At 40.1% G+C, this 24,282-nt stretch overlaps 1 protein-coding gene across 1 annotated transcript in view; it reads left to right on the forward strand.

Moving 5' to 3' along the window:
- MEGF10 (multiple EGF like domains 10) overlaps nt 1-20,301 on the forward strand; it is a 108,159-nt gene extending 87,858 nt beyond the window's left edge. Inside the window, exons 15-25 of the mRNA XM_074856295.1 lie at nt 425-559; nt 935-1,063; nt 4,853-4,981; nt 6,618-6,746; nt 8,546-8,674; nt 9,203-9,439; nt 10,739-10,866; nt 11,036-11,159; nt 13,085-13,129; nt 14,720-14,926; nt 15,881-20,301. Of these exons, the coding sequence (XP_074712396.1) occupies nt 425-559; nt 935-1,063; nt 4,853-4,981; nt 6,618-6,746; nt 8,546-8,674; nt 9,203-9,439; nt 10,739-10,866; nt 11,036-11,159; nt 13,085-13,129; nt 14,720-14,926; nt 15,881-16,041 (1,553 nt within the window). The 3' untranslated portion in view covers nt 16,042-20,301. The remainder of the gene's footprint in view (nt 1-424; nt 560-934; nt 1,064-4,852; nt 4,982-6,617; nt 6,747-8,545; nt 8,675-9,202; nt 9,440-10,738; nt 10,867-11,035; nt 11,160-13,084; nt 13,130-14,719; nt 14,927-15,880) is intronic.
- The last annotated feature ends 3,981 nt before the right edge of the window (nt 20,302-24,282 follow it).

Raw genomic sequence — 24,282 nt, forward strand, 5'->3', positions numbered from 1 at the left:
GTATAATATATAGCCAAATATATAATATATTATATATATTATAATTATATATATAAAATTATATAATTATAATAGATTACACCATTATATACCAATTATATATTATTATATGTATTGTATAATATAATTTATAAAGTATATAAGCATTTCAAACATAGCCAAAGTACAGTGTGGCCAGACAAATAAGAGAATGTCAATTAGGTCATTACTAACTAGAATATAGTAAACCCTTGAGGAAGATGAGCAAATCTCCTTTCTTGAGTGTCAAGCATTGAACTGAGTGAATAATAACAACCACCACTGCAACTCTTGTGTATTCAGAAAGCAGACCTAATTCAAAGTCAGGAACGAGTGCACTGGAGAGTAGTTCCTGGCTGTATAGAAAGTGCAGGATGCAATGACAGTTTGTTCTTTCTGATTCCAGTTTGTTCCCCTGGGTTTTATGGACACCGCTGCAGCCAGACATGCCCCCAGTGTGTACACAGTAGTGGTCCCTGCCACCATATTACTGGCTTATGTGACTGCTTACCTGGATTTACAGGAGCCCTCTGTAATGAAGGTACAAGTCGTAATAAAGACTTTTCTGGGATGCAGAGACCAAGCACTGTAATAATTTTCATTCCATCACTTGGAAACTATAAAACCAAAAATATTTTCTGTTGTAGTATGCGCAGTTTATAAATAAGGACTCTTAAGCAGGTTTAAGCTGTTTGAACATTTGATCCTTAAGTATGAAACCCACTGTATTCTTATTTTTATTATTTGTATAATGAGTATGTCTGATGGGCTTACCAGAATTTCTAATGCCTTACTTTAACATTATACTAATCGATATGTTTCTTGATATAAATGTCAGTTGTTTTCTCTTGAAATAAAGAAAATGCAATCTTGTTCTGATTAGTAAGGAGTTCTAACTCTGACAACTTGTTCTCAGTATGTCCCAGTGGCAGATTTGGCAAGAACTGCATTGGAATATGTACCTGCACCAATAATGGAACATGTAATCCTATTGATAGATCCTGTCAGTGCTACCCTGGCTGGATTGGTAGTGACTGCTCTCAGCGTGAGTATCCGCTTTTTTCCTTTATTTTTAAAACAATTAATCACGGTGTAGCTATTTAAATTCTCTACTTTTTGCTAAAGAAACACTGTGTAAGTCAGAAATAAGGACTTCATAGTATATAAGGAAGAGATCCTAAACTCTTCTGCATTTCATCGGCACTATCAGAAACACGTTTGCATTATGATTTTTCTAATAAGTGGACTGGAGCATACAACAGGAGCAATCAATTTTCAGTCTTCCACTGCCCAAAGAAGAGTTGTAGAGAAGCTGGATCAGACTTGTTTCAGAAGTGCACTGTGAAAAGACAAGAGGCAGTGCTCACAGGTTGCAGCAAGGATGACTTTTACTAGATACAAGTTAAAAACTCCTTATTGTGAAAGTGGTCAAGCTCAGCAACTGTCCAGAGGAGCTCTGAAGTCTCCAGCCTGGAAGAGGTTGTGAAATTACCATTGTTGAAGGTCCTTTGAGTAGGGTGTTTGACTAGGTGATGCTGGAGGTCTCTCCCAACATGAAAAAGTCTGCGAGTTGATGAATCTTGCACTGCAGAGAGGGTTCTTGACCTGTTGTTTATGTGTTTGTAATTGTTTAGTCTTATCACAGTAGTGTTGTGAACATACCAGGGCTTGTATCCTCAGGACAGTCTTATGAATAACAGAGGTACTATTTTACAGATAAGAAGCTGAGGCACTGAAATACAGGGTGTTTTGTCTTGCTACAGTTCCATAAAGACCTACTGGCAAGGCTCAGAACAAAGCCAACATTTTCTCACATAGAAGTTAGTGCTCTGGCTGCAACACTATCCTTATTTTTGTTAAACATTTGAACATTTTTTTACGAGCTTTTTCAATATTACTTTCTTAAGTGCTTATAACTTTCTGATGGATTTTTCTCTTTCTTCCTTTCTTCCTTTTCTTTCTTCCTTTTATAAATACCAGATACCCATTTTTAGTGTAATTCTACCTCACTCAATGAGTATTGTCTTGGTATGCTAAACTCAGTGAAGACTTCATTCCTGACTTAAAAAGGAGAAGGGCTAGGCGCTAATTTGCATGTGTCCCATAGACTTATTTTATTAAATAATTAGGCATTCTCCAGATGCCTTGCTGGGTCTATACAAATTACTAATGTCAGGAAATAAATAAATAAATGAAGTAAAATTCTCACAAGAATCATACCCAATTCCATAAGGTACCAAAATCCATACAGTCTGAAACACATGCATGCCAAAATTTCAGTCAACCCATTTTTATGAAAAAAAGAAACTGCACCAGACCCTGATATGTCAAAATTCAAAAGGCATTGTGCTGGGGTTTCCAGGGAGGTGCATTTGCTAATAACATGCCTCATTGCTTTATATAATTTACGATTTGACTTGTCTAGGTTAACTGGCTCTGTACCAGTGCCATGTAACATCTGGTCAGTTTGGAAAAAAAACTTTACTGGCTAAATTCTGCAAAGTGATTAGCATGCACAACTCAATATGATACCAAAATAAATCTTGGGCCTATTCCTGTGGAAGCCAGTAGCAACAAAGGTCCCTGTTTTTATGGTAAAATAAGTAGGTAGTTGGGAGCATAGCAGAATAGGGGTATTTAGGAGGAGGAGGGACTTACTCACTGAATCAATAACAAGAAAATGGTGCCAGCAATATGAATGGAAGTGTCTATTGAGGCTGTGCTCATGGACTGTAACAGAGGAAGTTTATTCGCTTTGTATAAAGGCCTTTCGTTCACATGGAAAATAATGATTCCATTAATTTCTTTTGGAACTAGTGACCTTTTTGAAACTTCTGACCTTTTCTCTGTATGTGATTTACATTCCTTCTTAGTTGACCACTAATTTCAAACACAAAACTATAATAAAAATCATTATAAGACACAACTGAAGTGGAAACAACAAAAAACAAACAATACTTTTTTTTCAGTAGAACATAGCATATTTCTTAATGAAGTGAAATTTGGGCAAAGATAATACTTTGCAAAAATACAGCCCACACATAGATGAGTCATTATGCAAATATTTAAAGGATTCAAGAGTTTTTATTGCTCTCAGACAGGTCTCTGGACAACCAAATCAGTAAACAACAAGGAGTTATCAGCCCTTTTTAAATTTACACAGAAATAAAGCTAAGGCTTCCATGTCTGACCTGTGTCTTGTCTCCTTGTGCTGTACTTCCACAAAACTATTCTTAAACTATGCATCTCTTTACTAAAGAAGCAAAGACCCCAAGCTGTGAATCCTAATCAATAGAAAGGGGCTATTCTTACAGTACTCTCTGCACTTAGTGATATTCTGACATGAAGAAAACGGATTTGATGGATGAACCACTTGGTGGGTTGGCTGGATGGTTGCACTCAAGGAGCTGTTGGTCAATGGCTCGATGTCCAAGTGGAGAGCAGTGATGAGAGGGGTACCTCAGGGGTCGGTGTGGGGACTGGTGCTGTTTAACATCTTTGTTGGTGACATGGGCAGTGGGACTGAGTGCACCCTCAGCAAGTTTGCCAATGACACCAAGCTGTGTGGTGCGATCAACATGCTGGAGGGAAGGGATGTCATCCAGAGGGACCCTGACAGGCTTGAGAGGTGGGCCTGTGCAAACCTCATGAAGTTCAGCAAGGCCAAGTGCAAGGTCCTGCACACGGGTCAGGGCAATCCCAAGCACAAACACGGGCTGGGCGATGCGCGGAGAAGGAACTTGGAAGTATTAGTGGACGGAAAACTAACTGTGAGCCAGCAGTGTGCGTTCACAGTGCAGAAAGCCAACTGTATCCTGGGCTGCATCCAGAGAAGTGTGGCCAGCAGGTCAAGGGAGGTGATTCTCCCCCTCTACTCTGCTCTCGTGAGACCCCACCTGGAGTGTGTTCAGCTCTGGGGTCCCCAACATAAGGAGGACAAGGACCTGCCTGAGCGAATTCAGAGGAGCACCTCTGCTATGAGGACAGGCTGAGAGAGTTGGGGTTGTTCAGCCTGGAGAAGAGAAGGCTCTAGGGAGACCTTCTAGCAGCCTTCCAGTACTTAAAGGGGGCCTAAAGGAAAGATGGGGAGAGACTCTTTATTGGGGAAAGTAGTGATAGAACAAAGGGCAATAGTTTTAAACTGAAAGAGAGTAAATTTAGCTTAGATATAAGGCAGAAATTCTTTACTGTGAGGGTGGTGAGACACTGGAACAGATTGCCCAGAGAAACTGTGGCTGTCCCCTCCCTGGAAGTGTTCAAGGCCAGGTTGGACGGGGTTTTGAGCAACCTGATGTAGTGGAAGGTGTCCCTGCCCATGGCAGGGGGGTTGGAACTAGATGATCTTTAAGATCCCTTCCAACCCAAACCATTCTAGGATTCTGTGATGATCTTTTGCTGTCTCTGAATAGTAATTAGCATTTTGGAACCACTTCACTATTCTAATGGCAGCACACAGTATCAAATTCATTCACGATGACATTTTCAAAGCAGTCAGTAAAATTCTATTTGGCTTACTATTCTTACATGGCTTTCTCTATGAGAAAGATGCTATGTGTGTCCTGGTTACTAAGTATCAAGTATTTATCACTCTTCCACACATTTAATCTTTTTCAGCACTTTTTATTTAGAGTAAAATGATTCCTTAGTTAAAAAAAAATAATCTGAGGCTATTTGCTCAGAATTGTAGCTACCAAAAAAATGTGTTTAAAAGAAAAACAACAAACAACAAAAGATAAACAAAAGCAGGGCTCATATGTGAATGTAAGTAGCTCTATTCATGTGTATCAAGGATCTTTGTCATTTGAGATTCATTAATTGCTCTGAGTTGTTTTAGCTTGCCCACCTTCCCACTGGGGACCAAACTGCATCCACACGTGCAACTGCCATAATGGAGCTTACTGCAGTGCCTATGATGGGGAGTGCAAATGTACCCCAGGATGGACTGGTCTTTATTGTACACAAAGTAAGTGACTTTTTGTTACCCATTCTTAGTCTAAAAATCAGTGACAGAGTTTTCCGTCAGTATTTTCACACTTTATTCATTGATTTCTTCCCACGCTGCTGAACCTTTTTTGATCCAGAAGGTGCAACACGTTACCTCCATGGTTGCAGGGGAGGCCCCTTTGTAAGCATTGAGAGAGTGCTGGGCACTACATTTGGGCTCCCCTTTTGCCAGCCTTCGGAGGAAGACAACTTTTGGCTGCAGCCAGGCATCCCTGTGAAAGAGTCTGGCATGTACATATGCAGAATGAATGACTCTGACATTCACAAGCTGCCACTGCAGATGTGTGGTTATGGCTGCAGTTCGAAGCATGGGTGGTGTCAGCTCTGCAGGCTTTCCCCACAGGGTGGGATGATGGTACCATCTAATTCCTTCTGTCTCTGAAACCTCCCCAAGAAGTACTCTAGCAGCAGGGACCCAACAACCAAGGTTGTAAGGTAACGCAGAGCTGACTGAAGCCATGAGAATAGCTTCTGGCTTAGCTGTGGCTGTGGTCACTGAGGCAAGTCCCTGTTGTCACTGCAAATTGGTCATATAGTACATCTTGCATCTGTAATTGCTACCTCCTGGGGGCAATTGCAACGGCTCTAGCTCAGCACCCATAATTCAAATACTGATATAGAAGCTACTTTATTTGGAACTAAGAAATTTAACTTCACTAGACTGTAATGTTATAATTTGGTTTGGAATTTTCTTCATGTAATTAACACATTAATGATTTTTTTTTCCAAGAGCTTTTCATTAAAATAAAAATACAAGCTGTGCACTGACTGAGTGTAGGTATATGGCACTTGTTATATGCTGAGTAAAAGTTTGAGAAATAAACATTTCTTAGAGATAGATATTGATAAAGTTGTCTTCTTTATCATATTACAGCTTCAATTGGTTTATCTCTAATCCAGACACCCCCACTGTCTGTAATCTGGGCACAGCCGTTACCTTTGAACTCAAGAAAAATAAGACTGCTAAATGTGTTTTGCATTCATTGTTTACATGTTTTTCATAAAATCAGAACTCTCCTTTTTCAACTGAATAATGCCATAGTGGCAGGAAGTAACAGATATATTATAGGGCCATATGGATGCAGCTCTGTAAGACATTCACTATACTGGTTCAGCTGTCACCTATCATGGTTATTTTGCTTCCTGCTGGTGAATAATGATCTCTTTGTGGTGATATGTCTTGTTCATACTGAAATGGTATCTTGGTGAGGAGCTGAGATACAATATGTTGTTATTTTTATTTTTTTATGCTTCAACATTAACTGTGCAGAAGATATGTCCAAAGGTTCATACATCACTGAACAGACTCCCTGCTGTGGTTCACAAACTGCCCTCTCTCTTTCTCATCCTTCAAATATCTTCTTAAACCCATGTCTTCAAGGAGCCCTTCTTGCTGCCTTCTTCTCAACATCTGCTGTTCACACAATTTCTCAACCTCATTTTTATGTAGTTTTTGCCTAATGTTTATAGAATGCCATGCCGAGTAGCAGGGCTACAGAAATGACTTCTCAATAACACACTTAACCAGAGTATTTGTATTTTATTTCTAGAGCGGTTGTTTCACTCCTTTTCCCCTCCCCCTCCTTGTATTGCAGGATGTCCCCTAGGGTTTTACGGGAAGGACTGTGCATTGGTATGCCAATGTCAGAACGGAGCCGACTGTGACCACATCAGTGGGCAGTGCACGTGCCGCACAGGGTTCATGGGGAAGCACTGCGAGCAGAGTGAGTAGGGACAGGAATTGTTTGTGCCTGATAGCAAATACTAAACCCAGAGCTGACTCTGTTGTTTTGGCCAGTCTTGTGATACAGCCTCTTGGCTTCAGTGGGAATTTTGATGGGGAAAGAGCTTCAGGAGTTGGACCTAGGCTTTTTCCAAACAGACAAAAGCCCGCAGAATTAGTTATTCAGACTGATTATGATTGTGATGGCTGTTTCTTTCAATTTGTGTCTACATATAAGAGGCATCTGTACTACATTCTAGTTGCTTTGGACATGATGCTAAAAAACCCCACAACTCTGTCATGTAAAAGTAACAAATGAATCCAAGTAATTGTCATTAGCATAAACCACAATGAAAACTAATAGTTAGAAAACTAAAGAAGTACCACATCAACCCTAGTAGATAAAATTAATCTTTGCGATGTGGTTTTACAATACGACTGGATTATAAAAGTGTAATAGATGGCATTCTGTTTTCATATGTGTGTGATTCTTTAGCCAAGAAAATCAAGAATAAACACCACTGTTATCAGTGGTGGTATACTGTTGTACAACATTAAAAATAATCAGGCTCATAGGCACAGAACTGTTAGTCCCAACTTCTGCTAACACTACAGAGTGGTGCTCCCACACTTCATGCATTATGCTTCAGTGCAAAGCAATCCATTCAACCCACTATTGTGAAGGTTTAAACCTGTCTTTGGCATCAGCATTGTGCAAAAGGCTTTGCTTTTGATGTGTGGAGGACATTACTTACTACCTATAACCAGGACTGATTTAGCTGCATCTGAATGTGAAGGGTTGTGCAGTGGGCAAGATAGCATGTGTCACACCTGGGAGCACAGTGACAGAAGGGGGGAAGGTTACCGTCCCTATAGACACACTTTTTTAAAAGCCAAAACCAAATTAATACAGTCACAAACTCCTGAGAGATTTCAGAAAATTGAGTCTCAGAAGGTGAAGAAATACCACACTTCCTCAAACCATCAGAACTACAATAATGTAACTAGCCACACAGTAACAGAGGTGGCACTATAAAAGAAATAATTTTTATCATTGTAGGATAATTCTCTACCATGCTAATTTATGCAAATAATTCTGGGAGATAAAAAAATCAAGTAAAACTCTTCCAATTAGCTTATTTTTCATAATTTAGCATTTTTGTACTGTAGGTGGTTTCTCAATGTATACATTACAGTATCAAAGTATGCTACAAGCAGCCTAGGACCAGTTTTATTTTTATATAAATGCATGGCGTATATTAGTCTCATTCTTATGGCTTTTATCTCTTGCTCTTTTACCACATCAGCGTATCTGTCATATGACATGACACCAGCCAGATATCTGGGTCCATTCACGTGATTACGTGATTTTTCAAGCACTGGGATCTGAGTAACCCGGGAGTCCTAACATTCTGGTGTAGAACTAGCACCTTGTTCACATTTTGTCCATTTTTTCACTGTCTTCTACCCTTTTAATCTTTTCTGTTTTTTTTTCCTTCCTAATTTCACTGCCTTAGTGGCAGAAAAATTACAGGTAAAGGAAAATCACTCCGGAATACAATTTCCTTCTCCTTTTCCTTCTTTCCTCTGCATATACACACACATATATACAGAGAGGTCGTCTTAAGAAAATCTTTTCCATAGAGTTCTACCACTAATAACACATTGCCATCTGCTGGCCACGTACAAAATCGTGTGGCTTTAGAAACAAATGGTAGCATTTATGGTGCTGAAGATCTGTAACAGCAAAACATTTAAGAAGTACTATGTCTGATTTTTATTTGCACTTACTTTGTGCAGAGTGTCCTCAAGGTACATATGGGTATGGATGCCGGCAGATATGTGACTGTCTGAACAACTCAACCTGTGACCACATCACGGGAACATGTTACTGCAGCCCAGGCTGGAAAGGGGCCAGGTGTGATCAAGGTAAAGCCTAGATACAATAAAATTATTATAATTGTTTTATATGAAACTTGGATTAACCTATTAAATGTCATCTCTGTATCATTCATTAAATTAATCTGATAAGGCATGTGTGTTTTAAATAGTCCATTCTATTAAATTATGTATGTTCTGTAGATTTTGTAAGCATTAGATGCCTCAGTGATAGTTTATTGGAGCAAAGCACTCAAGTGTAGATTGCATGAAATGTTTTACAGTGCTGTGCTGTCCAAAGCTGCTGATAGAGCATGTGCTTTACCTTCTCTTTGCTTTTGCCTAAAGAATGTCCTTACTTTTTCACCTCCATGAAAATACCTCTTTCTGTGAAGAAGATTTGTGCTTTTTCTTAAGGCTAGGATTGTCTTCACATTTGTTTCTGACATAGTTCTGTTTTGGCATTATTAAATACAGTTAAATTAGCAGAAAAATTTAGAAGTGAAATATTGTCTTCTGCTCCTGACACATAAACTTCTGAATTTATGCTGCCTATTTTAATTTCTTCTTGTATTTCAGCTGGTGTAATTATAGTGGGAAACTTGAACAGTTTAAGTCGTACCAGTACTGCCATCCCTGCTGATTCTTACCAGATAGGAGCTATAGCAGGCATCATCATTCTTGTCCTGGTTGTGCTTTTCCTGCTAGTGCTGTTCATCATTTACAGACATAAGCAGAAAGGAAAAGAAACAAATATGCCTGCAGTGACCTATACCCCCGCTATGAGGGTCATCAATACAGATTATACCATTTCAGGTAAGTAACATTTAGAACAGGGTTTTTTTTCCTCCATCTTTTGACTTTGTGCTTTTTTAGCCAAGCTCTGAAGGGGTTCAGATCTGTCCCTAGCAGGGCTTGCATGTGCACATTTCACCTTTTCACATTAGTGAGGGCTGCTGTGAGCAGAAACATACTTGATTTTGAAAAGGGTGTCTTCTACAGTTCTGCCCAGTAAGAAGAAGACTGAGACACTGCTCTCAACTGCCTTTCACAGGAGAGCAGTCCCTGAGACCACACTGACAGTGGTGCTGGTGAACTGGGAACATTGAGACCAGTGGGATGTGATGGTAGACTGGGGTGCTTACCTTACAGCTATCAGAGACAGTTCATGCAAGTTCAGAAGGATTCTGCTCCAGCATCTATAGCTGCTTAGTTTGTTCTGCATCATAGTGTTTTAATCACTGCTTTTGATACTATGAAGGTGGTTTACCCTGGTAAAATGTGTTAACTGTAATGAAAAAGTGACCATGCATCTCACTTTACTGTGAAACATTTTGCACCCTCAAATGTTTTTCTGCATTAAACACTGGAAGTAGGGACATTTCTATTCCTTTGTGCCTATTTTTAAACAGAATTGGAAAGTGTGGCAAAATGTGGTTTCTACTGAGACTTTAAATTTAATGCCAACCACTTGAATACAGAAAGATTGCTGTAACTGTAGAAAATCAGAATTTCACACTAGCTGTGGCAAGGTTCTGTAGAGAGGCAGATAGCAGAGTGGCTGGGGTTTGAAACAAATGAAAGGAAGGAGCAGTGCTCTTGAAACAGAACAGGAGTTTTCGACCTATGAAAGTGCATGTGAGTTGGGATGCAATGAGTACAAGAAACTTCAGGCAATGCTGTCTTTGGCACACAGCTATTAAGGAAGGCAGCAGGCAAAGAAGCCAGCAGAAATAGTTGTTGGAGTGATATCTGATGGCAAAGGTGGTGGTGCGCTTGCAGCACCAGAAAACGTTGCTGTGAACGTGATGGTAAAAGTGTCTATAACTAGGACAATGCTATGACTACAGAGGCAAAAGAGGGCAAGGGACCACAGCAGAAAGAGATGTTAGCAAGTGAACTTGTGAATGCTCTTTGCTGAAAGTGAGGATGTGACTAGTCAGTTACTGCTCTATATCTCTTAATTTCTTTAAATGAATGCAAGATTTTTAGATTTTTTTTTCAAGAAACTCTAAATCAGATTCTCAAATCAGTGCAGCACTGTCAAAAACATAACCTATGAAAGAATTGCCATATTATTTTTAGTTGTTCATTTCCCTTTCTTTTTCTTTTCAGAAACCATCCCTCACAGTAATGGTGGAAATGCTAACAGTCACTATTTCTCTAACCCTAGTTATCATACTCTAACTCAATGCACTACCCCACCTCATGTCAACAACATCGACAGACTGACCCTGGCAAAGGTAAAGCATAAAAATCTGGATGCTTCTGTGTAAATTAGCATTTGTTTTATTTTACTTTGTTCCCTAATGTTTCATATTTGGTTTATTTTTGCTTTCCCTGATTATAATCTGGAAATTCAGCAACTTCCCTTCAGTTTCAGTTTCTGTTACCTGTCTTTCTTTGAAATAGGCAAAAAACAATCAGCTGTTTGTGAACCTTAAAAATGTGCAACCTGGAAAACGAGGGACTGTCATGGACTACACAGGAACACTGCCTGCAGACTGGAAACATGGTGGCTACCTCAATGAGCTTGGTAACAAAAAAAAAAAAAAATAAAAGGAGAATGTGAATGCTATTCATTCTGTTTGGGATGGATTAGAAAGCAGGGATGTTTGTTTTCCTGGTTCTCCACTCAGGGTAATACCAGGCTTGTTAGACTGTGTATGAGGTTCAGAGTTACGGGTTTGACCTTCCTTTAAGGCAGTACCCTTGGAGATAAAAAAGTGAATCCTTGTGAGGAAAAATGAATCAGTTTGATGCCTAGTGCAGACATGATATGCAAAATATCTCGTACTATTTTTATAAAAAGATTTGCATATTAATTAATTTCATAAAACAATGGGTATTGTACAATAAAGGTCTGCTTTGGCAAAATTACATATTCTTATTAAACAAATGAGAGCTTGCATATCCATTTTTTAAATCCCCACCAAATGGAATCAGTGCTTTAAAAAGTAGATTCTCATCTCTGAGCTGCTTCAGATGTAAATTCTAGGGGCATCTTCCCAGCTAAACCTCCTCTTTGCTAAAAGACAGCATTGTCCTTAAGAAGAAAAATGCCTAAGAAGTGGTGAGAGTTGCTGTATCCTGCTTTATGATGTCTTTGCTGTCTTATCATCCTTTCCCTATCTCATGCATTCCAAAAAGACTGGATTGCACTGACTACATCTCTGACCAGTGAAAGCCTTAAAAGGGACTTTCAGTGCCAGTATATTTTAGCTAATTTAATTAGCTTAATTTTTGGTCCTTATCAGTATCAGATTCTGGGAATCAGAACAACAGTATGCAGCATTACTTTTCGTCCTGCGCATCCCCAGTCTTCATCTAACCAGAACTCAGGCTCAGATCTGGGTTTTTTTAGAAAATGAGTTTCAGTCATAATGCTTTAGTGTTCAACTTCACATTTTCTTAAGAGCATTTGTACTAGCACTTAAGACTCCTAAGAGATATTGACTGTGGTTAACCCACTGCAGTAGATCTTGATTAACAGGGAGATCTAGAGGACTGGATGAATGCTGATGTTATATCTGTTTTCTAGAAGATCAAATGGGATTACTAGGGTATCTCTAGTCTGGTGACCCAGGCATTAGTCTTGGTAAAAACAACAGAACAGCTGACATGAGATCTAATAAATAAAAACAGGGTAGGAATAAAATTAATTGGTTTAGGTCTCTTCAAGAAACATGATTTAGTCCTTGGAAACTATGAATTTTGTTTAAAGAGATACTGTATAGGTAAAATGATTTTAGGCTTTTGTAAGGCTTCTAGCATTGTACCACAGTACAATCTGATTAAAAAATTAGCACTCTATAATATCAATCAAGGCTATTTGAATGGATTAGCAACCAGGTAAGTGCCAGGCCTCTGAAGACAGTTGTCAGGCATTGCTGATTGCTTATGTTTATATTGAGAGAAATCTGTTACTAACACATAATTGCAAAGCTGTAGACTTAGGTGCTAGGTGTTTAGGCCATTCCTGCAGGAGAAGGGACTGGAACAGAGTGACTTTAGACAACACAATGGGAGTCATTAACTTTGCAAGCAAAGTACCAAGAACTGGAGTGAACTTTGCATACTCCCAGATTTTCAGGTCAAGATGGGATGCCTTTCTGGTAGATACAATTTATCCAGACAAAAAATATGCTTTAATCAAACAGCAGTTATTAGACTCATTCAGGAGTAACTGGGGGAAGCATAATGGCCTGTGACATATATATGAGGGTCCCTTATGACCTTAACCACCTTCTCTGTTCAGGAAGCTACTGTTTGAAAGTGTGCAAGCAAATAGCAACAATGCTTCTGTAACCCTGTGCTGGGCAGTTTCACTGTGCTTATAAAAGAATTATTCTGCTAAGGTAGTCATTAGTCCCAAAGCAAATCTTAAGGCTTTAGAAGCTGTTATCTAATCACTTTTCTTTGATTTTAAAACTACTCTGTTTTTTATATCATTTTTCTTAGGTGCTTTTGGACTTGATAGGGGATATTTGGGAAAGTCCCTGAAAGGTGAGGTTATTTTCTGATGCATTTAGTTGAAATGACGTAGACATTCAGTTTACTCTTCTAAATTATCTTTTGTTTCTCTGTGAAGAGAATATAAAATAATTTTAGACTAAATTATTCCTAGACACTGAATCAATAAATGAAGTTTGTTTACTTTTTTTTTTTCTTTTTTGAGGGAAGAGTTTAAAAAAAAACACCAAAAAACCCCCCCAAACCAAACCAAGTCTTTTTAAGTCCCCTATGTGTCACATACATCAAATGTTTCTGGAATGCTCAAGTCATGAAATGGCTTTATTCTAGACAGCAGATGGGGGATGGCCCTTGAATTCAGCCTAGTGAGACAGGTAAGGATGCCTCTGATAAAAGGCTTTAAAAGAGAACCAGTTCCTCTTGCAACTGGCCTGGTCAGTGTAGGACTGCATGACTACAAGCCTGCAGTGCCACATCACATTCAGTGCAGGCCTTCAGAAGGGATATCAAAATATGAATACATAGAGAGAAAGGCGAAGCCTCAGAAGTTCAGGATAGTGATGATATTTTCATCTTTTGAATTCTGCAGTTTTCTCATAAGACTTTATACCGGACCACTTATACTGGTGTGTGCCGCTATCTTTGTTATATGATTAAGGTATGGCAAGGGTGATTAGAATGCCTGGATATCTAAACAATGAAAAAAGTGTAACTAAGTCCATATGAATTATGAGTTAGATATGTAGACAAAAGCAGCTGGTTTGTCACCTTGTGTATAATACAAGACAATTAAACTGAGGGAGTGATTTATTATACCTGACATTTCTTGGAGGATTAGGGGAAGGCCAATTTAAAATATCTTAGAAGAGTCACAGTTGTGAGCACCTAACCACTGACAGGTTCACCAAGGTCAGTCTCACACTAGATACTCAGAGTTGGGAACAAGCTGAGAAAGTCTCAGCTCTAAAGCTTAAGTAACACAGCGTATCCAAAACAACACAGAGAACAGAGTAACCACAAAATCTCTTCCCAGCATAACAAAATATGTCTTCTCTTAAACTACAGTTACCTGTCCTTCAGCTAAATCCTGAAATGACAAGCCACCTGATGTTTCCTTTTCAGTTCACCTATGTGTACCTTATGGAAACTTAGGAGAAGCTGGTTACTCTTTCAGTGTGGCTGCATACTCAAATACCAAACACCAAATAGGCCATCCCTAGAAGTCACCACCTGCCCAGACATTGCTGTTGGGAACAGTCTTAGATCTTCTAATAGTGTCCTGAGTTCAGCACTTGGAAAGGCAAAAAGTATTCTGAAGTGCCTATTAAAAACTGATTCTACACATTTTTTGTATCTATTGCTAGCTATTTTAACCAGAATTGAAGGTGCTTAGACTTTGCAACAGGAATTTGCTGATGGCAAGACCAAGGCTACAAAAGAGCATAGCAGTTAGAGTTGCTTTCCTTAATTGCTGTATAACAATTTTGCAGTTATGACTGGTTTCCATTTAAATATTCATTTATGAGTGACTTTTTAGAATTCAAAATTAAAGAATGCCCTGTTTATTAGCGATGTCCATAGTATGTAGCATGCTTGAGAGAGTAATGTATTTTCTTCTTGCAGATCTAGTGAAGAACTCTGAATACAATTTAAGTAATTGCTCATTAAGTAGTTCTGAGAACCCATATGCTACTATAAAAGACCCACCAGCTCTTGTACCAAAAAGTTCTGAATGTGGATATGTTGAAATGAAGTCACCAGCACGCAGGGACTCCCCATATGCTGAGATTGCTGGCTCTGCTTCAGCCAATAAGAATGTTTATGAAGTTGGTAAGTACAAAATCTACTTCTAGATGTTGAAGGTTAAGAACAAAGAGCACAGAACTTTTTTTCTTTGAATTAGTTTAATCAAAACACATGAAAAATCACTGACAAAAAGGATGATGTGTTCAGATTCTATTCTCTGCTCAAAAGCTGTAACAACAGTCTTATTCTTTTGAGATAAGTGGTGTAATTCACAAGAACAGAGTTTGAAATATGTTCAGCTCTGTTCTATAACCTAGAGATACCTCTGAATTTCCCTGGTTTGAAACCCTTGCTTTACACAACACCATGAAGATAAGATGAGCATTGGATTGCAGTATAATTCAACTCTAGATTAGGCTGTTAAGTACTGAACACAGCTGGAGTAAGTGTATGGAAAATAACGTTTTCCTTCTCTTGATCTGAAAAAACAGCATCTTCACCCACAGACATAGTATTTTACTGGTATGGGCCCTATCTAGTTACTGCATTACCGTAGTTACTGTAGTTACAGAAAATCATGGGGTCTCGTGGAATGGTAATTATCCTAATGGTCTCTGGTCTGGAATAAAGTGTATGTCACATGTCATAGGATACCATCTTCCTTTTCTGTCCCCAATTAGAGATTCCTCTGAAATCCATCAATATCCCCATGGTGCTTCAAAGCTTTTTTATAAAATCTTGATTAAAAATCCCAAATTCGGGCTTTTTTTTTTTTAGTTTTTCCACACACAAAGAACAGGTGCTGATCTATTTGCTTCTGTCAGTAAAAGTCCACAGGTGTAACTTAGTGTAAACCCAAAACATCTTAACATCAACCTTTGTTTCTACACCTGCATTTCAGGACTCAGCATGACAAGGAATCTTTATATTGAAGCAGAAAGGAGTGGATATTTTGTAATGCAAACTGAAATGAAAAACAGTGTTTGCCTTCTGTTTGCCATTTCTAGTGCTGAATGTTTGTGCTCTCTTTTATCACAGAACCTACGGTCAGCATTGTCCAGGGAGCATTCAGCAGCAGTGGACGTTTCAGCCAGGATCCTTATGATCTTCCAAAAAACAGCCATATTCCATGTCATTATGACTTACTACCAGTTCGAGATAGCCCCACATCCTCTACAAAGGAGGTCAGCAGTGAATGACCCCAAAAGCTGATGTGTGGGACTCTGAAGGGGCAAAGTGGCATGATTGTGCTCCTTCTTCTAGTTTAGCATCATTTTGGCTCTTAATCTGTCCAGCAGGCAAGTGCTGTACATTAAACAGAATCTCAACATGAGGTTTGTGTTGTGTATACAAGTGACAGATGGGCAAATGCCACACTCTGGGGATCCTGATCATTCTTTTTTTCATGGCAGTAAATATTATAGAAACAGGTATGCAACTCATTTATTCTATAATATACTGGCTTAAAAATATAAGTTTGCAGATTAGTTTTGATAACATCCCATTTCAGCTACTTTAAATATAGACTTCGTATTTCTCATGTTTCAGAGTAGAAATACTTCCAGGACAGTGCAATTTACCAAATACCACTTTGTACAGGTGATCTGATTCACTAGTTATGTAGAAGAAAAACTGCTTTGCCAAATTTTACCTTCCATTGTGATCTTTAGTCAAGACATACTAAGAAACAAGATTGGATGGGGATAAGTAAGCACAATCTGCAGTTGTTTGGGAAATCCATCATCAGGCTTTTTTGTCCACTACTGGCAGTGGGATATCTTGCTTGAATAGTTTTGGAGATAAAAGCATTGCATACATCAATATTATACGATGCCTCAAGATCTCTTGGTACTCCAGACCCAGCACCAGTCTTCAGCAAATCTTTTGTTACCATTCAGCTCCATATGTTGCAGTTCTGACCACTATGTCTGCCATACACAACTAAAAAAAAATAACATATCAATAATTCATAAATTATGTAAATTAAATCAGTCTATTTTTATCACCATGGACTGATTATGTAAGGAGTGGACAAAGGTGATGACTGCTGTAAATCTTAACTGCAAGGAAAGGTTTACATTTTATAAACAGGTAGTAATAATGACTGTAATATAGGATAAAGATAGTAAAGTGTTCTGTTTTTTTTCTTAGAAATAACTAAGCAATCTCTGTGCATACTTGCTAAAAAGGCACCTTTTTTTTTATAATTGATGTCATGCTTAAGCTGGTCTTTTGCATTGCTAATAATGTGACACATCTAGTCCCCATTCTTCATTAACTTGTGTCTCCTCTTTTACTCTGTGTCTGTGTTTCTAGTGATCTAGTGTGTAATTGCAAAAGTATTCTACTTTGTGTCCATTTATTTTGCATTTTTGCCAGCTGGACTTTATTTGTCTGGTTAAAGGGACCTCTGGGCAGAGGGAGAGGATTAAAGTAAGAATTCGTGTCTGATGCTTATCAGAGGTGGTTAGCTAATGCATAATAGTTTAACTTAATGAATTGGGAAAAAAAATCAAGGTGTTTTTGTCGAGGATAATAACAAGAATGCTGAAGAAAAGTGAAAAACAGTCCCTCTTGAAAGTTTAGCTTATTCTGATGACTATATGGATGGACATCATCTTTCCAAAAGGCTCCCTTCTCTCCCTCCAAAAGAATCTGTTATGAACTGCATAATTCAGAGGAAATTAAATTTGCCAAGGTATCCATCTATTGAAGCAAAATTGTCCCCCAAACACATCAGCCTAAAAATAAAATGGTTGATATAGACTGGACATTCTCTTTCAGTGGAAAGTTACCTTTAGATACCTAAAAATGATGTGGCAGTATTACTTTCAGCTGCTGCTGATGTCAGGGATGCTACCTGCTAACATTCTTATAACATAACCCCAACAGGCTTTTCCACCCTGCCCTGGTGGTAACTCTGTAGCTTCTTGTGAATAGCTTGTCTGGAGGATTGGTATATCCTCGACTGATGGGGACTGGATGGGGAAAGGATACAGGCATATAATGGGAAGCAGTAGTCCTCTCTTCTTTCTGTGCTGGGGTCACATTTTGGCACATGAGACCTGTGATGCACTACAACAATGTGAAGGGCAGTTGATAGGTCAAGAGTTCAGTTTACATGCTCTCTGGCTTAGCACAGGGAGTGCCATGACCATTTTTATCTGCTAACAGTCTGAGACAAAGAATTATCACTATTGTGACAGCATTGATACATTCCTAAGAAAATCACAACCAGTTTCCTTTGGAATATGAAATGCAACAGAGGATCGACTGGAAGAAAAACTGAAAAAACTTTTGGATTTTTTTTTAGGAGGAACCCCTGAGCTCAAGTAGAAATACAATTTGCTTTTATTTGTTGTCACTGAAGTGGTGATAAATGAGAGATCTGCATCCAAAGACATTGTTGCTGATGTGCCCAAGCCTGAGAATGTATATGCCTGTATGAAGTGCCCTATAACGTTCTTGGTTTTTGCTGGCTGTGAGCACTGGCTGTTTTACATTTCCCTGGGCATTTCTTGTATAGCCATGGAATAAATGATTTTATTATCTTTGGATTTTGCAAGTACAGATATTAACCACAAGATTTCAAAAAACAGTTACCATTTAATCCCTCCGTAAGACAAAGTACTGATTGGGTTTGTGTGCATATAGATAACATGTACAGCTACTGGTATATACATGTGTTTGTACTGTGTGAAACAGACTTTAAAATAAAACCTTTATTTGAAGCCATGAATAGCAAATGCTGTATTTAGCAATTGTGAGCTCACAAAAATTTATTTTCTTACTCCGTGTAAAATTTGGAGACCACTAGATAAATTAATCTTCATAATATAAACAGTCTTTTATATGAAAAAGTGAAGAGCTGAATAAATTATATTTGTTTGAAAATTTCCAGTATGTCACATAGCCTCAAGTGGTATATTCAGCCAAATATCCATAAAACCAGATGAGTTTCTGATAATTTTGCCTATTGTGTATGTTCTGAATATACACATTGCCAAAGTCTGCCTTTCTATATGTGTGTAAAACTCTTGCTGTGTAGTCAGCATAAGCAATGTCTGCATATTTCTGAGCCGGATTTGCAATACATATAGGTCACATAAACGACTTGTGAATTTACTTCAGTGAATGATTGTTGGTAGACACTCAGAAAACAGATTGCCTGCAGGGGTAATACATTCTTGTTAAATGGTAGCTGTGTATCATTCCAGAGGAAAAAAACACATGGGAGTTGCATTAGCAATCCTGCTATCTCCTGTACAGCTAGGGAGGCTTGCTCTGGAGTACACTCTGCTGTCACTTTAAGAGACTCCCAACTCAGTCCTCATGACTGTCACATAGCCCTTTCTGTAAATCCCAGTATGCTCTTTAGAGAGTTTAAATATTTCTGAACACGCATAATATATTGTGGTGGGAATTTAATGAGTAAGTTGATAAAATAATTTTAGCAAACACCATCTACTCAAGAGAATTGGCTTCACCACAGACAGGAAAGAGATGCCTTGCATCTATATATTCACATTACAATAGTGAGAAATATAGTACGGAAAATGGAGATACCTATCCCCTAGCAACTTGTTATCAGTTTAATAAAGTGCAAAATGCCACACAAAGTTAATAGCCAATTTTAAAGTAGTGAGTATAAAGTTTAGGTTTTAAATAATGTAGGCATATTAATTCTGGTCATTTAGCAGCATAATGAACCTCAAGGCTTTTAACTCTATCAAAGGTTTTTTAGTCACAACACACTGTTACACATAAAATTTGTCCTTATCTTGATCCAGAGAACTCCCATTAATTTTAACTGGAGATGCTCATGCAGATTACAGGGGAAAGAAGATTTCATTGTACTCATACTTTCTGCTGAGACAATCTGCAAAGTCGAGTTAATATTGAAGTGAAGCTAGGATAAAACAAAATCAAAAGTGGGAATGTGTTATTCAAAATATATTGGATTTTACAAGTACTGTGACTACAATTGAATTTTTTATTAGGTATGTGTCCAAATAATAATCCTCATACTGAAGTTCTAAAGTCCAGACTGAATAATAGAGAGCTAATGTTGACAAAAGTGCTTTATATTAAAGATTGTATATATAGTAGTTTAAATGACTGGAAACAAATGGATGCATGTTCATTAATTACTGTACAGAAGATCTCGTCATTTGGTACACTCATACTAGTGCTAGAGCACTGAACCTAACTCTTCTATCTTCAGTTTTTTAGCCCACAAAACTTCACTTTGATATGATTGAACTGTAATATATTTTTTAAGAAAACCTATCAAGTATGCCTAGCTTTTTTCTTAGCTGTAACAAAAAAGTGTTTTGTTGTGAAAATATATATATTTTCCAAAGATGACTGATGTTCATCATTCTGCCCTTCACTACCATTTATTTCACTTCACATACGTGTAGGTTAATGTAATAAAGTTTCTAATGAAAGACGGGAAATGCTTTGAAATTTTTTGGTTTGTTTTTCATTTGCTTAGGATGGGTCTTGAAATTGCATGGGAAATATAAAAAAATGTTATCCTTGTCCATGCTGGATCACCAAGTAATGTATTTTCTCTCTTATAGAAAGCAAGTGGTTTATGAGATGCTTTGCAGAAAATCAAGGCTGATTTTGAACTGCTGAACTTCTCTGATTACTGTCTGTTCCTGCAGGAGGAATTAATTCCATAAACAGGGCGATTCTTTCAAGACTGTCTCTTGAATGGTTAAAGCTTTAAACTTGAGAAAGGTGGAGACCTGAGTTGCCAAAAGCAAGGCATTTCCATTTTTCAGTAGGATAATAGCCTTGAATTAACCATTAACAAGTCAGTAACCAAAATACAAGCGCAGCATAGAAGGGGGTAACATTGTCATTTCTGGTTTGTAGCTCTGACCCCCTAGGATGAATCTAACACACTGGCCACAGATACCTGGTGTGGGAAATTGTTTACTATAATAGTTTAATCAAGGATGAGAGATTAGCATTAAGAACTAATCATGGAAACATAGAATGGTTTGGATTGGAAAAAGATAAAGACAGAAGAGACCCGCCAGAGCAAGCGAAGTGCTGCCTGTGCCCACCTGCCTGTGGGAGGAAGCAGGGGAGCAAAGAGGGCTGGCCAGAGTACTGGGGTGTGGGGAGAACCTGTGGGACTGAGGTGTTACCGAGTGAACCCTCTCGCCCTATGTGCCTGGAGACGTCTGCCAGGGCCAGAGCGAGCTGGCGGGGTCCTGGGAAGACACGGCGAGGCCTCAGTGACTGGCGTGAAACACCAATGCCGAGCACAAGGACAAGAGATGGGGGGATGGAGTGGGCAGGGGTGCTGCGGTGATCCCAGATGCATGCACTGGGGCAGCAGAACTGCTGGGACAAGCACTGCGGCCAAGGATGGCCAGTAGTGACATCCCCAAGGGACGGGCTGAGATTTCTCCAAGCGATGGACTGATGTCACCTCGTGATGGATTGCGATGTTATTAAGCGATGGATTCTGACCAGGCGTTCCTCACTGCTTAAATTTGGGCGCGAGTCTCACCCAGCTGGCTTGTGCCTGCACTCCAGCTGAGCGAGGTCGTGAAGCTGCACTGTTGGACGTGATAAGATAAGGGGGAGCTCAAAGAAAGAGACACAGACCCTATTGTAGGGAGGATGATTCTCCTGATGGTGGATGGTGAATGGATGATTGCGGGATGGTGGATTGTGGAAGGTGGATGGTGGACAGTTGGGAAAAAAGATGGTGGATGGTGGAGGCTGGATTGTAGGATAGTTGGATGGTGGATGGAAGATGGTGGATGGTGAATGGTGGGAAGGGGGATGGTGGATAGTGGATAGTGGATAGTGGAATGGTGGAGGGTAGATGGGGAATGGTGGATGCTTGGAAGGAGGATGGTGGATGGTGGATTCTGAGATGTTGGATGGTGGGAAGTTGGATGGAGGATGATGGATTTTTGGAAGGAGGATGGTGGATGGTGGGAAGGTGGATGGTAGATTTCGGGAAGGTGGGTGGTGGATGGTGAATGTTGTATTTTGAGAAAGAGGATGGTTGATGCTGGATGGTGGATTGTGGGATGGTGGATGGATGGTGAGAATCTGGGTGGTGGATTGTGGGATCGTGGATGGTGAACGGTATGAAAGTTGTTTGTGGATGGTGAATGGTGAATTGTGGGAAGGTCGATGGCGGATGGTGGATGGTGAGAAGGTGGATGGTGGGTGGTGGATTGTGGTATGCTCGATGGGGGATGGTGTATTATGGGATGGTGGATGGTTGATGGGGGATGGTGAACGGTCAACGGTGGGAAGGTAGATGATTGATGATGGATTGTGGGATGGTGCATGGTGTATGGTGGGAAGATCGATGGTGCATGGTAGATGTTGTATTGTGGGATGGGTGGAAGAAGGATGGTGGATGGTGGATTGTGGAAAGGTGGATGATGGTTGTTCGCTGATGCATTGTGGGATGGTGTATGGTGGGATGTTGGATGGTGGATGGTGGATGGTAGATCTGAGTTATTCCATTCTAGGAGTCGCCCAAGTGCCCACTTGAGTCTGCTCCCAGTGATTTCCATCGGGAGCCTGACGAGCATTTCGATCGGACCTAAACAGACAAAGGGACCTCAGGAAACAGTTGAGGCTCAGGAGTCCTTCAGAAATAAATGAAGCAAAGCACAAGCAAAGCTTCCATGCATCGCATCACAGTTTAATCTTAGTAAGTGTCAGAAATTCATCTTTCTGAGCCCTTTCCCTTTCAGTGGGGCTGCTCCTGTCCGGTGTCACATTCTTCTGGCATCGTCCCCATCTGCAGCCTTGCCCGTGTCCAGGTGCACCCACGGCAGCTCCACTCCACGGCCCTGGAGTCACATTCTGGCCACCAGCAGTCACAGGTGGGCCTGTTAGACTGTGGACTGATGGGTGGTGGATGGGTCATGGTGGATGGTGGGAAGGTGGATGGTGGATCGTATATTGTGGGATGGTGGATGGTGGATAGTGGGAAAATGGATGGTGTACTGTGGGAAGGTTGATGGTGAATGGTTGGAATAAAGATGGTGGATGGCGGAGGGTGCATTGTGGGATGGTGGATGGTGGATGGTGGATTGAGGATTGTGGCATGGTGGATGGTGAATGGATGATTGCGGGATGGTGGACTGTGGAAGGTGGATGGTGGACAGTTGGGAAAAAGATGGTGGATGGTGGAGGCTGGATTGTGGGATGGTTGGATGGTGGATGGTGAATGGTGGGAAGGTGGATGGTGGATAGTGGATATTGGGGTGGTGGAGGGTGGATGGGGAATGGTGGATGCTTGGAAGGAGGACGGTGGATGGTGGATTCTGGAATGGTGGATGGTGGATTGTGGGAAGGTGGATGATGGTTGTTGGATGATGCATTGTGGGATGGTGTATGGTGGGATGTTGGATGGTGGAATGTGGGATGGTGGAATGTGGAATGCGGATGGTGGATTTAGGACTGTGGGATGGTTGATGGTGGATTGTGGATGGTGGATGCTATATGGTGGAAAGGTGGATGGTTCATTGTGTGATTGTGAATAAAATATAACCTATTAGGCAAGAAAAAAACCACAACACCTACACTTGTGAATTGCATAAAAGTGAACTAAGACGCAAAAGTCTATTTATGACCTGAAGAAGAAAGTTCTTATCATCTAGGGACTGTGATAAACAACGAAGGCCAAATATTGGGACACCTACAAGATGTTAGCTCTGCTATACTTGCTTTACATTATCCTAAAAGAACAGATAATGACTTACTTTTGCTGAGGAAGGAGGCTGAATATTAGGAATAAAACCCCCTAGAACTCAAGCTGAGGACTGCTGAGGCTGGTAATTGCACTAACAGATAAAAGAGTGTCTCAGTTGAGAATTTCTTACAGGCGGATCTGTAACCAGACCAAAGAGGCCTACACAGCACCAGTGGCCAACCATCTCAACTGTCAATGTTAGGTTAATGGTTGGACTAGGTGGTCTTCAAGGTCTTTTCCAACCTAGATGATTCTGTGATTCTGTGATTTCTGTGAACTCAAAACGCTCTATCACTCACCCAACAAGTGAGGGCTCTCAACCTTGAGGACCTGCTCAGGGCAGCGTCCCCACCCAAATCACCTGGAGGAGTTTCCTTTCTCCTGACCCCAGGGGAGAGTCCTTGACCGCAGCGAGCTGCTCCAGGGGACGAGCTCAAAATGGCTGCCTGAGGGGAGGAGCTCAAAATGGCTGCCCCAGGGGACTCCGTTGACACCCAGGCCCGATCTGATTTGCACTCCATAGCAGCTCCCATTGGCTGAAGGCCCCAACTGCCGGGAAGCCCCGAGAGCACAGGCAATCACGAGCTGCTCCACTTCAGCAGCCAAGAAGCACGATTTTCATTGGGCGGGTGCACCTGCCGCACTCTGTGCTTCCATACTTGCCATTTACTGATTAACACTGGCTCAAGGA

The sequence above is a fragment of the Strix uralensis genome, chromosome Z, assembly GCF_047716275.1.
Source record: "Strix uralensis isolate ZFMK-TIS-50842 chromosome Z, bStrUra1, whole genome shotgun sequence".
NCBI lineage: Eukaryota > Metazoa > Chordata > Aves > Strigiformes > Strigidae > Strix > Strix uralensis.